The 14,479-nt window shown below is 46.2% G+C and overlaps 1 protein-coding gene across 1 annotated transcript in view; it reads right to left on the bottom strand.

The window, feature by feature from the left end:
* Positions 1-3,168: 3,168 nt before the first annotated feature.
* Positions 3,169-14,479, bottom strand: part of ARHGEF33 (Rho guanine nucleotide exchange factor 33) — a 42,821-nt gene continuing 31,510 nt past the window's right edge. The window contains exons 12-15 of the mRNA XM_015418057.1: positions 10,299-10,447; positions 8,306-8,470; positions 5,119-5,875; positions 3,169-3,306 (exon numbers count right to left, since the gene is read on the bottom strand). Coding sequence (XP_015273543.1) covers positions 3,169-3,306; positions 5,119-5,875; positions 8,306-8,470; positions 10,299-10,447 — 1,209 coding nt within the window. The remainder of the gene's footprint in view (positions 3,307-5,118; positions 5,876-8,305; positions 8,471-10,298; positions 10,448-14,479) is intronic.

Here is a 14,479-nt window from a genome sequence, read left to right on the forward strand (position 1 = left end):
TAGAATTGAGAGTTTGCGAGGGGGGATTCCACATCTTGTTAGCCATGTATGAAAACAACACCTTAAAGTGCATTTTTCCCCCTGCCAACTGTGAACAAATCCCCCTTTTGCCTTTAAAGAGAAGGGAATGCGTTCAGCTGCCAATGGCTGCAATATTGCAAGTTGATTTTTTTATAAAACAAACATGAAGTCATGTATCCAGATGATTGAAAGTAAAAATAAATTTTGTGCCAGATGTATGCAACTTTTAGTAGCTGCCAAATGTGCCTTTAATTTTTTTTTTCTGAAACAGCAGGTTTCCTTGTAGGGTGGGGTCTTATTTCAGGTAACATTTCTTATTTTGCCAACTTATTAAAATAAAACCTGTGTTGCTATGTACAGGTTTAAGTTTTTTGATGAATTCTGATCATTCATATATTTAAAATGTATTGCCTTCTGTTTAATGGTGTGGATCCTTTGCTAAATGGTTAAGAAGCTATGGCAGTCCAATCCAGTTGTGTAAGGTTGAAGTGGTAATCTCTAAACTGGCACATTTTATGGGCCTGTGTGTACTGAAATCATGTCCGTAGGTGAGCTTTGTATGCTATGTCCGCAATGGTATTCTGATTGCATTTAAAGTGAAAATTAATAGTGGCTGTTTTCAAGAGATTTGTTCTTAAAAATAAATAAATATGCCTTACATATCACGTAAGTGTATAATATTGTATATGTGACAATGTAGGTCTGTTAAGTCTGCCCCAGTAGTTCTGTATACAGTGCTACAGAGTGCTAATTTTTTAAAAGCAATCAAGTCAAATTGTTAAATTACCTTAAGGGTGCTGCTGCGCTCCCAACATGTACAGAATTGTGTGTATGAGACTAGTTGAAGTGATAGCAGCCTAGGTAAAGGTAAAGGTTCCCCTTGCTCGAAAGCCAGTTGAATCCGCCTCTAGGGTTGCGGTGCTCATCTCCGTTTCAAAGCCGAAGAGCCAGCGTTGTCCGAAGACATTTCCATGGTCATGTGGCCGGCATGACTAAACACCAAGGCACACGGAACGCTGTTACCTTCCCACCGAAGTGGTACCTATTTATCTACTTGCAATTTCTTGCTTTCGAACTGCTCGGTTGGCAGGAGCTGGAACTAGAGACGGGAGCTCACTCCCTCATGTGGCACTCAGGTCTCAAACTGCTGAACTACTGACCTTCCACAGCCTGCAGTTCAGCGTCTTAACCACTTGAGCCACCGCAGCTCTGATAGCAGCCTACTGTCATACATCTGCAGGGCTCATGCTGTGGTAACCTTTTTCATGAATTCCTCTTTCCTTGTGACCTTGGCTTGTAAAAAAGTTTAAGCACATGGTTACATTGGTGATGGAATTATTTTTAATATAGTTTAAATAATTAGATCAAATGCAAAAAAACATGCAACAGTGGCTTCAGTTACATGAAACCCAAGTACTTCAAGTCCACAACATTCATGGTTGGGGTCAGTCAAATACTTCGATGCTGTTAAATCACCCACATAGTCTTAGCTCTGGTTTCTTGTGCTGTTCCATAGTTTGAGTACAGCAACCCACATAAATATTTTCCCCACCCATCCCCATCCCTTTCATGAGTTGTCTTAATAAGACTATGGGCTGGATGCAACCAGTTTTCCACTGGTGAAAAAAGGGAAGGAAGGGGTCCTCTGACCACCATAAAGCCTATACTGGGGAGCATGGGACTTGCTTTGATAAAAGCTGTGAGGATGGTGGTAAGAAAGGGATTTGAGTGAGATTGGACAAAAGATGTCTGGGTCCAGCCTAGGGTTGCCAAATCCAGGTTGGGAAACTCCTGGAGATCTGGGGATGGAGCCTGGGGGAGGACCCCAGTGGAGTACAGTGCCATAGAGTCCACCCTCCAAAGTAGCCATGTTCTCTAGGGGAACTGATCTCTGTAGTCTGGATATGAGATTGTAATTTCCCCAGGTCCCACCTGAAGGCTGGCATCTCTACTCCAGCCCCATGCTACAGCAAATATCATGTCTATCTGTTTAAATATCATTACTTTACTGGAAGAATAATACATTTACAATCACAGCATGGATATCTGTATTCCTAATCCCCATATTCCTAAACTGAATTTCAGTTTTCTTGCTAATCTGGTTCTTGTTTTGGTTCTCACTTGGATAGCTGTACTGAATAGGAAGCCACGGATCTATTTCTTATGTTAGTATTTTTTCTACACCAACATAAGAAACTAACATTGCAGAAAATCAAAAGGAGGATAGGTTTCTCCCCATACACCATAAATCTGGTGTAGGACTAGGCATACTTAACCAAGACATGAGAAACAGCTTCAGGCTCAAGCTGTTTGATGCTCACAATTATTCAGCCTCTTTGGTGTTCCCAAACAAGACTGGTAGTCAGAATTCTAAAATAAAGTACATTTGAAATCTGTAACATCCCTAGAGCCTGTACTTGTGTTTTAGCTCCCATTACAACAGCAATTTACGATTCTTTTGGAATACAACCTGCAACTTTTAAAGTGAAAATGATTCCATTATGAGAAGTTAGTTAAATAAATTTCACATTCCCATATAACACCAAGCCATTTGGGGGGGGGGGGACTAAGATGATCAGACCTTTTGATGTCAGTTAATTGTATTTGTATTTATATTGCATCACTGATAGGTTACTATAGGGCAGTGCAATATAGGTGGTGTGAGTGTTGTAAATCCTGCAAGTTTTCTCTACTGAGGCAGCTAAATCCACACACTGGCCAGAGCTGTGTGGTATTGACTAGGGGTCGTCACTGCATGACCCAGAGCCCAGAGATGCAACTCCTAAACCGTCACTCTTCAGCTCTCAAGACGCTGTCTACTTTTAATAAAAGTGTGGCTTTAAAAAATTGCCCAATTTTTTCTTGTAAGGAAAATAAAAATAGTTTCCATAGCTGAAATTCCACACTTCAACAGGTTATGTGTTTTGATTGTAAAATGGCCATGCCTGGTCTATACAAGTACTAGTCTTTCTTCTCTGGGGTCTGTTAATTAAAAACAAAAAAATTATACCACCAACCTTAGGTTCCATTTTCAGCCCTTAAACTTAAAGCTGCCTGAAGCAAGACCACTAGAATGTGTGGGACTCACAGCAGAGAGTCCAGAGGAAGTGCTGAAGCAATTGTATGGTTGGCCTTTCTGTGGGCTGCTTATTTCTTTTTAAAGAGCTTGCGGAAGGAACTGCGAAAGCCCCCTTTCTGTTCTTGTCTTGGGTTGTGGTTGCTGAAAGAAGTTTGCTCATTATCATCCCTATGAGAAAATCTGGTGTTGTCTTCTAAATGCATCTCCTGAAATAGAGAGAAAAAATTGAAGCAGGGTTTAAAAAGCCATCCCTTCTTGTGGGCCAGGTATGTATGGTGAAACAAGAGGGGAGTGGGTGGAAAAATTAACAAGAGGCTACTGAAAGTATGCGTATGTGACAAGTGCTAACCCAGGGGTCCCCAACCTTTTGGAGCTGGTGGGCGCCTTTAGAATTCCAACATGTGTCGTGGGTGCAGCTGCAAAATGGCTGCCACATCTTACCTTCAGTCACACAGTGAGAGCCTTGTGCTGTGGGGGTAGCTGTGCCAAAACATTTTTTTAAAAAACCCTGCACAGCCAATTGAATCTCCGATGGGCAATCAAAAACCTTGCTGGGCAAAAGCCCCACCTGGCCCACCCATGTTCTAAAACCACGTGGCAGGCACCATGACGATGCCCACAGCCACCACACTGGGGACCTCTGCTCTAAACCCTTCACCGTCTCGTTTCCCACTCCTCCCCACCATCCTTAAGGCTTACACTGGAATTGGCCATAACCTTGACTTGCTATTAACCAGGCGCAGAAAGTCTGCTTGTCTCTAAAAGTCAGGGTATAGATTATTTTTTGTCACGCTCTAGCACTGAACAAAGAAACTGAATCCAAGGTCAAGGCTCTGTAATTACAGTCCGCTTTGGTCTGCAGTTGCTTCTGTAGTCCAAAGTAGGCAAGCTGTACAGTAGGTTACAGTGGGAGAGTGCCAGAATGAAGGCTTATCCTCTTGCCCTACCAGAAGGGTCAGTACATCCCCATACTTCCTCCTGTGTAACTGAATCATTGCCATTAGCATCCTCTGGTATGCCTGGGCAAAGGATGCTGCTGTCATACCACTTTCGGCTGTCTTCGAACCTATTGCTTGTCTCTGACCAGCCAACGTGCCAGTTAGGCAGGGGAAATAGAGCAGTAGGGAGGGCCAGTCTCGAAGAAGGGACGGGGAGCAATGTTCCCTCTAAGCCGCGCAGTCTTGTGAGCAAAAATTCTACTTTGTGAGCTACTGGCATTAAAGTTGTGAGCGAGCGATTTGGCTACTGCATAAATCAGTTTGCTCTGGAGCCATCCTTCTTGAGCGAAGACAAAAATGTGTGAGCTGGAGGCTAAAAAACTGTGAGCTAGCTCACACTAACTCAGCTTAGAGGGAACACTGGAGGGGAGCTGCCTGTGACGTGTTCACACAGGGGGTGAATATATCGCTTTTCTACATGTCGCATGGGTAGATAAACCAGACATTCATGCGCATCCGTCCTGAATGTGGCTCATGGAGGGGCAAGAGAGAAAGACAGCTGAAATTGCCTCATTCCACCCACTCACCAAACTCCGTTATTGTCTACTCTGGCAACTGCTCTCCGGCATGGCCAAAAGGGAGCAAACTCAGTGGGGACTGCCAGGGACTGAAGCCAGAGCCTCCTGCATCCAAGGCATATATGCTCTACCACTGAGCCACAACCCTTCTGCTGACAGGACTTTTTAAATAAGCAAGTAGTGATGATGCCAGAGGCCTCACAGACACTGACCCAGAGAACTGCCTGAAGGCACTTGACATAGTTCAATTGCTGCAGACAAGCTGGTCAGAGCTGGTTAGCCACCTGGCTGGAAGGCCACCTGGGAGCTATTACCAAGCTACTCTTAGCCATTGGACAAAATGGGGTATACGTTTAATCAGGACACAAGCTGGGGCTTAGGGCACGGCTTCAGGACATAGCCTTGCCCCCAACCCTTTTTGGCTGCTGAGTGAAGGCCCTGCTTACATGTTTCTGAAACCCTGCTGGGAAGTGGGTTTGCCCTTGCCTTTCGCTCTCCTTACTTCCAGAAAGCTTTGCTTTTCACCAGCTCCTCTCTGTGGAGGAAAGTAGTTCCGCTGGGAGCTCCTGGATGAGGCAGGGGCCATGTGAGACTGGAAGCCCCGCTCCTGCTTGCCTTGCAACCGACTCCCACTGCTGCTCCTGGTACTGTAGAGCCTGGAGCTCATGCCTTCCGTCCCACTGCGAGGAAACTCCTTCAACGACCGGCTCAGTTGTTTGCCTTTGCTACGGAAGACATCGCGCTTGTACGTGCTGCTGCTGACCGGAGCGCAGCTCTTTGGGAGTGGCTGGACTGTGTGCTCTGTCCGCTCTGGCTCTGTTGTGAAGTTCACAGGCCTCAAGAAGCATATGTCGATGCTGGACTCGGAAGAGGCAGGAGAGCAGGTCTCAAAGATGGCCAGGTTTTGACTGGACTCTTCTTCATAGGGGCCGGGCATGGCATATGAATCCCCTCTGTATTCAAAGTCTTCGTAGTCAGGAGCAAAACTTGTGCTATCCTGGAGAAGATCTGCTGAGGCCCTACGCAATCGCTCAGGGTTTCCTTTTGTGTCAGAAGGAGGAGCATTGTACTCCAAGTCTGGGAAAGCCTGCAGGGAAGCTGCAAGAGCTTTCAGGTCTTGTTCGCTGAACTGGGATGGAGTCAGGACATTCTCCGCCCGGTCGTGCCGCCTGCTGTCGGTTTCCCACTCACTCTGCGGGGTTCCTTGCATGCTCTCCACCCCCTGTTGTTGGCTCTTCTTCATGTGTGACATCAAGTGCCTTAACAGAGGAAAGAATATTGTTCGTTTTATTTATTTAAGACATTTTTATAACTTGTCTACTAACATTTCCAATGCAGAGAATAGCAGCATAGCCAACAAAACAACAATAAATCAGTTAAGCCATCACATTTTTAAAAAAGATGCAAAAGGCAGCCAAACGACAATTTCAAACAGCAGCCACAAGCATTAATTGCAGCTCTCAGTGGCCTGTTTAAACAGTCAAAAGATAATCTAAGTTAGAACAAGTAGAGTTCCAAAGCCTGCTTCAATGGGCCAGGCACTGGAATGTTTCCTGGGTGGCACAGGACCAGATTAAGCATCAGAAGAAGGGTCAAATGGGATTAATCGCTGCGAGTTCCAAGGTCAGAGCTCTTGAGTGTTTTCCTTTGCAGACCGCAGCTGCTCAGAGGCCTGATTCAGATCAAAACCATGGCATGGGGTGGGGGGACATGGCTTCAGCCATAAGCCTCCCTGTGCCAATTCCCTAACCTCAAATGGACCTGCAGAGCCTCTATAAAACTGTAGACAGTAAATGATAGTGCCTAAATTTTCATTCCCTCCACTGAACTGAGCAAGGTTCCTCCAAACACAGTCCCCATCTGAATCAGGCGCCTACATGGTTCATATTGACCAACAAAAAATGTTTGGGAATGCCAGACACAGAATTCTCATCACCATCTTGTACGGTTTGTCCCTCAGTCCTAGCCATGGCTCCCTTCCTCCATTTGAGATCTCCATTGATGGTCTCAAGCAGCTGAATATCTTCAGTTTTGTCTTCTATACATTCATCCTCTCCTGCTCCTCCTAGATTGTTGTCTACTTAGCTAAGTAACACTCCAAAACCTGCTTGATTCACACCAGCTCTAGGCATGCTCATTGTCTCTCCTCTGCCTTTGATGTCTATGCAGTCTTGCACACACCCCTCTCCCACTTACAACTTTGCTTTCTTCAGTGATTACATTCCAGCTATCTGCTCTGATCTTTCTTCTTCTCTCTGACCATTTTCCACCTCTGCCAGGGCTCTCATTTCTTGGTGGTGGTGGTGGAAATTGCCGTCAAGTTGCAGAGAGGCCCTGACCTGGATGGCCTAGGCTAGCCCAATCTCATCCGATCATGGAAGCTAAACAGGGTCAGTCCTCCTGCTTAATACTCGGATAGGAGACCTCCAAGTCCAGGGTCACGACACAGAGGTGGGCAATGTCAAACCATCTCTGAATGTCTCTTGCCTTGAAAACCCTAACCCTTTCTTTAATTCAGGGGTCGTTTCGTAGAAAAAGAGCTAGGGGAACTCATTAGCATAACTCATTAGCATATGCCACACCCCCTGACATCACCGGAAGTGTGTCATAAGGCCACACACCCCGCCCCCAACGGTCCCGGCTGCCGCCGCTGGCCTTGCAGCTCCACTGCCGAGCCCCATGAGGGGCCTGGCGGTGGACCTGCAAGGCCGGCGGGAGTGCAAGGAAGCCCCGCGAAGGTCCTCCCTGGCCCCAGGCAGGCAGGGGTGGGGAGAGGCAGGGAGGAAGCAACTTACCCTCCCTTTTCTCCTGCCTCCTCCTGGCTGAATGAGGGCCGGAAGCGGGGCGGCCGGAAGCGGGGGGCGGGGCTTCGCCATGTGCCCCGCCCCCGTACCTCACCCGGGGGAACCGCGATCCCCTGCGATCCCCCCCGAAATAACCTTAGGGAATTAAGGAAGGGCATCACATGCTCAAAATGATTAAGAGTTTAGTGGCAGGGGCTGGATAGACGGAAGCCAAAGTGTGATGATGGAATACATCACTGGAAGTACAAATATATGTAGATAATAAAATAATAAAGTCAGCTATAAAGCCAAATTGGAATTATGCATAGTAGACAAGTGAGCTTTTTCTTGCCAAAAATAAGGTTTCCATTACATACATATCTGAGACATTGTCCACCACCCAAGCTCCTGCTTCTATTATCATTTGGTGAACACAGAGCTCTTTCCTGAACACTTGTTCCTACAAACAATGGCTTGGATTCAATAGAGGCCCACACAAATGGAAGTCATTTTTTCCCCCTACAAGGGTTGAAGAGGTGATCTCTGAGTTCTGCCAGTTCCTCCCTGCTTGCAGCCCCCGTCTTCTGTCCCTGACCTGCCAAGTCAGCAGGAGATGGAGGAAAGTCTGTTTCCCCCAATGGAACTCCACTGGATCCGGACCACAGCCCTCACGCTTCCCAAGCTCATCATCCTTCCACATCCCAACCCATGCTACATCAATCAGCCTTATGCAGAGTTGCCAAATGTTTACTATATCTTCTTTTTATGAATAGCTTTCTGTCTCCACATTTACTGATGGCCTTTGGTTGCCACCTGAGGGAGTTATGGGCATGAGAAAAAATGGGCAGAATAAAGCACCATGGCATGCACTGCTGAACTATTCTCTTATGACAGTATTGTCCTCACATCGCTGTTGTGCCAGATGCAGGAGCTGAGGGGAATAGTTGCATTGCCTCTTCTGAGTGGATCCCGCTATCCCGGATGGAGGTAGCACTCAGTGTTGGAGACACCTCTGGGCCGGTGCTGCCACATTGAGAAGCTAGACCTTTGTATAACTTGACGAAGGAAGATCTAGTAAAATCAAGAGGTAGCATCAACATTAGTTAAATAACAAGCAGGGAATATGCAAGGACTTGAGGAGGTCATTTCATTTCCCCCACATTATTTCCTCTTTCTCTCCTCTTGGCAGCCCCCTTATTCATTCCCTTTTCCTTGCTTCCTTCTCTCCTAACCACTTACCAAAAAGCTTTCTTTTATCTATCCCCCCCCCCCATCTTCAGCTTTATTTATCATTTATTTACTTTGTTTATACCCTTCTTCTTCCCAATGGGGACCCAAAGCAGATTAAATCATTCTCCTCTCCTCCATTTTGCCTCCCAACAACGATGTGAAGTTGGGCCAAAATCACCCAGCAAGTTTCCTTGGCAGGGTGGGGATCTGGACCTGGCTCTCCCTGATCCTAGTCTGACCCTCTAACCATTAAACCACAGTAGTTCTCAGCTTTCCATCCTACTATCCCCCTGGAAGCCTCTCCCTGGGGAAAATGGGTGAAACTGCAAAAGTTGTATTGTAGAAAGTTGCTCTGGAGAGTTGTATGGTGGCCACTGCGGTGTCCAGCCAAGCCACACAAGTTGTGCAGAGGCTGCCGCTGAGCCCAGACAAGTTATGTGGTATCAGGTTGGGTGAACTATGCAAACTTCATGGTAGCAAGTTGCCCAGGTCAGGGCAGAAGGGAGGGGAGCAGGGGTGGATTGGTAGCCCATAATAACCCTGGAAAGGGCCATCTCCCCAGCCTTTTGCTGACAGTAACCAAAGGCTGAAGGCTGGCAATATTGTTGTGGCTGCCTAACAAACCCTACAGTGGCCACTGAGATCCAAGCAAGCATCCATTTCTTAAAGGTACAGAAGCTGTGTCCTTGTTTGGGGGTTTTAACCATCCCATGTATTTATTTATATTTCAGATTTTTCTGCAAACCTGGGGCTTTTTTCAGGTTTGTGGAAAGACATGTCTTGCATGTTCATGGCTCCAGTCCCTGGATTTGAGTATCCATAGATGGAGCCATGCTGAGAATTAGATATATTGAGAAACAAGCGTGCAACTGCCACCTTAATCTGAACACTAAAGAATTTTATGTTTGTAATAAAACAATGAAAAGTCTTCATGGCACCTTAAAGTATGACAAATGTGCTGAGGCACTCTGTTAGATGTAGGAGCTGGGTCTAGCTCATAAAAGCTTATGCCCTAATAAATATGTTTGTTGTTAAGGTGCTATGAGACTAACACAGCTACCTTCTGATATCTGGAATACTCCCACTACCACTGGCTGTACAATTTCATACAGAAAACATCCTGAAAACTATTCAGGACAAAGAATTACATTTTTGGATTTCTGGCCCTTACAGTTGTCAAGGAAAAATGGAATGGCTTGAATCCACCAGAGATTCCCAAGCTCCATGCAAAATATGCATATGTGATTAACTTGCTTAGTTTATACTGAACACATACTCCAGTTTTTCTTCGAAGAGGATTTAAGCAACTTTGGTAAATAATTTTATTTGGTATTTTCACACAGAGTACACACAGCTTTTGTCAAACCACACAGTCTCTCTGTGTGTGAAAGGGGGTATATGTGTGTGTGAACGCACATACTGAAATCTGGCTCTGTCTTCCTTCAGCAGCACAATCTCCCCTAGGCTGGGAGCAAAGAAGCTGTCCAGAAACAAAGGCTAACTCTATCTGGAGGACTGCACTGGTGAGCACATCTTCATGGACCACAATGCTGTAGCCCTTATCACCTGTGATCGTAAGCCTAGCAAACTTGGAGCAAACTTCTACTAATGATGAACTGCTTTTCTTGTCCTCAGAACCACAGAGAAGCCACCATTGGACCAAACTCACTTTTTCAGCTTCTTCCGTTTCTGAATAAGCAGGTCTTCATTGCACTGGAAAAGGAGGCTATGGTGCGAAATGAAGACTCTCAGGCGCTGAACACACACCAGAAGAAGGTAGTAATCAGGGTGCTCTTGCTCAGTGTACTTTAGGATATTCTGAAGCAAAGACAAACAAGAAGTGCTGGGCAACATCCTTTGCCACGTAATATTAGCATTGTATTAGCCATCTCTGCAATGTAAAGCAATAAAATAGTATACTATCTACCCATTGTGAGGCAACCTGTTCATCAAAGTCAGTATTGTCTAGTCAGATTGGCAGTGGCTATCCAGGGTCTCAGACAGAGATATTTTACATCACCTACTACTTCATCCTTTAAATTGGAGGTGCTGGGGATTAAACGTGGGACCTTCGGCATGCCAAGAAGAGGTTCTACCATTGAGCCATGGCCCCTTCCCAAAACTTGGATGGTTTTGATCATTTATTTGTTATTTTAATTATCTGTTTGTGATACATATTTACATATGTGGAGGAGTGTGTGCATGATAATGCAAAAGGAATTATCCTGCCGCTAGTCACTAACATTAGAAAATAATCTCAGCATTGAAACTGTACCACTTGCACAGTAGGCTTTGGGATGTGTAGTACTAAGAATCTTCTTATTTCTTGGAGTTTGCTTTGATGATTGCTTCATCTGATTATGTGGTTGCCCTGGGCATTTTCAATCTTGCTTCTGTTGCAGTTTATCTAAAAATGAGTGGAGTTCCAGATTCATCCTCCACTTCAAGATAAGACATTTCTTTAAAACCATGATTCTTTTTTTTTTATGGCCTCCCGTAGGGGATTTTTTATTTGCATTTACTAAAAACTACAACGAAATTGGGGAGGGAATCTACACACTATAGGAGAAAGAAAAGAAAACCCAGTGAAAACCCAAGGGTTGGAGGTCACATACAGCTTGTAAAAAAATTGCTTAACAATAATAAAAAGCTTTCTTTAACATTGAGAGTGATCAATCATCCCCATAGCTTGTAAAAACATCCCAACAAATCTGACTATATGAAGAGTAGTCCAGGAGAATTGCTATTTAATTTAGACACAAATTACAGAGAACAATGGCATCTATCTCATTTAACCATTATTTTTCCTTCCACCATTAAAAGCAAATTAACAATAAGTCTCCCTCAGTAGATATTACACAATCTCATTTTCTCTTCCATTGCTGCTTTCCTCTTTCTTCTTCCCTGTGGCACCATCTTGCTGTATCAGGAACTGGCCATCTCAAAACAAAGTCCCTTCTCCTTTTTCCAGGACTGTTCCGCTTAAATTCTTGCCTTCAATCATAGGGGTCGTTCCAATTTGCTTTTCACTGCCAGACTTGAAGAGGGTCATGTCACCTTATTGCCCAGCAGACTTAATCAGGATATAACCATGGAGGATACTTTAAGCTTTGCTTATGGTCTGCACACAGGCCCTTCGAATTGCAAATGCCCATTTGACTCTCCTCTTCGATCCTGGAAGCCCCTATGATCATTGGTTAAATGCTTCTCCAATATTAACACAGTCCTTTTAAAAGCAATAGCTGACATGTAGTCTTGCATAGTACCTCGTTTATACCAACAGGGAACAAAGGCTTAAGACACAGTTTGCAAGAGTCTATGATTATTTCCGGTCAGATGGTTAACCAGCAGTTCCTCCACTTCCTGGAGAAAGTTTGGATATCGCTTGTTGCTCTTACTACGTTATCCGTCACCATTTTTAAGGATGTTTACTCTTACAAAGTTTGCCAAAGTCCCGAAAACTTGCTTCAGCGCTTAACTGTCTCCTGGAATCTCTCCGTATAGTCCATTGCCGTTTTTAAACCTGCCCCCCCTTTCTTCTAGCTCTGTAACGCTTATAAACAGTTCTTAGCGGAGGAGAGTTCCCTCTCCCCCCTCGCTTTTCCGGGGGGGGGGGCTTTCGCTTTGTTGTTTCATTTCAACTTTACTCACTCTTCATATGTAGATCAAGTAGATCTCGCCAACAGATATGCTTATTTGCCGCTCAACCTCCACTCACTTGATTTGGGGTGTGCGTAGCTTAGTCCTTGCCGGAACACAGCAGAGAGACCATCAGAGCAAAGGGACGCGTGCCAGGAAAGAGGCGACCCTCAGCGCTCCATGACTGCAGACCCTTCGCAAAGGTCTCTGGGGCGCGTGGACATTTGCACCCTCTCTCTAACTGCTGGTTTGCAAGCCGCCTCCCTGGGAGATCCCAGGAGACACAGCCGCTATCAGCTTGCCGAAACCCCACCCTCTTTAAAACCATGATTCTGATATACAAATAGGCATATAAACCAGATCTTGTCTGAACTTTATCGTCTCTTCAGGAAGGCCATTGGGGTCGGGCTGGGTTTAGACACACTGAATCTTCTCCTTGTCAAAGAGGAGATGGACAGAATTGCCAGAGATATAACAGAGCAAACACATGCACATCCCCAGTTTGTAGATATGCACAAAGCTGGACAAAGGCCAAATGTAGCTGTAGCTATGAATATGGTGGAACACATCTGTCTAAAATGAGACTTTCAGATAACTGAGCTGGTGCTTTGGATCTAGAGTATCTTTACCAGTGACAACAGGACAAATGAGATGACCACAGACAATCCATGGGCAACTACTGCTCTGTCACTTTACATTGAACTCACTTGCAGCCCAACCTTATTTATTTATTTATTTATTTATTATTCACATTTCTATCCCGCCCTCCCCGGAGGCTCAAGGTGGCTTACAGGGCATAATGCCAGATAAAACAATAAAACAATACAAAATATTAAATTACAACCCTATTAAAACAGATTTTGATGCTCCTCTCAGCAAAATTTCCAATCTCTACAATTTCTAAAATTCCTAAAAAGCAAGATGGCTATCCCTGACCATCCCGTTCTCACCCATAGTGCAGCGACTAGATGTGCGTGCCCCATCCTGGTGTCCAAATATGGGGGATAGATGGTAACTAGTGCGATCGTAGTGCACTAGTGGTGGCGGCTCCTATTCAAAAGCCTGGCGGAAGAGCTCCGTCTTGCAGGCCCTGCGGAACTATGCTAGGTCCCTCAGAGCCCTGATCTCCTCTGGGAGCTCATTCCACCAGATAGGAGCCGCCACCGAGAACGCCCTATTCCTGGTCATGTTGAGTCTAATAGAACGGGGGCCTGGAACATCCAGTAGATGTTGGTTCCCCAACCGTAGTGCCCTTGGGGGAACATGTGGGGCAAGGCAGTCCCTTAGGTAGGCTGGTCCCTGACCATATAGGGCTTTAAAGGTAACGACCAGCACTTTGAAGCGAACCCAGTAAGCTATTGGCAACCAGTGCAGCGCTTTCAGCACAGGCTGGATGTGATCCCGTCTAGGAAGATCCATCAGTAGCCTGGCTGCAGCATTCTGCACTAGTTGCAGCTTCCGAATTTGCGACAAAGGCAGCCCCATGTAGAGAGCGTTACAGTAGTCTAGCCTCGAGGTAACCGTCGCATGAATCACTGTGGCTAGGTCATCCCGGTCGAGGAAGGGGACCAACTGCTGCACCAGCCGAAGATGGTAAAATGCCGACTTGGCAGTGGCTGCTACCTGGGCTTCCATTGTTAATGCGGAGTCCAGGAGCACCCTCAAACTCCTAACCTCCGCCCTCGGCACCAATGGCGCCCCATCGAAGGTCGGGAGAGGGAGCCCTAACCCCGGACCGGTCCGACCCAGCCCCAGGACCTCCGTCTTTGCCGGGTTTAATTTCAGCCGACTCAGTCTGAGCCACCCAGCCACGGCCTGTAACGCCCGACTAAGGTCATCGGGAGTGGAATCCAACCGGCCGCCCAACATCAGATACAGCTGGGTGTCATCCGCATACTGGTGACACCCCAGCCCGCAACTCCGGGCAATCTGGGCGAGGGGGCGCATATAGACATTAAACAACATCGGGGATAGCACTGCCCCCTGAGGTACACCACACTCCAGGGGCCACCTCCGGGAGCGCTGATCCCCTATCGCCACCCTCTGTCCCCGACCTTGGAGAAAAGAGACCAGCCATTGAAGGGCAGGCCCCTGAATCCCCACATCAGTGAGGCGGCAGGCCAGCAACTGATGGTCGACCGTATCAAAAGCGGCCGACAGGTCTAACACCAACAGTGCCGCCACTCCGCCTCGATCCAGATGCCTACGGAG

Source organism: Gekko japonicus, unplaced genomic scaffold, assembly GCF_001447785.1.
Source record: "Gekko japonicus isolate JY-2015 unplaced genomic scaffold, Gekko_japonicus_V1.1 scaffold1394, whole genome shotgun sequence".
NCBI lineage: Eukaryota > Metazoa > Chordata > Lepidosauria > Squamata > Gekkonidae > Gekko > Gekko japonicus.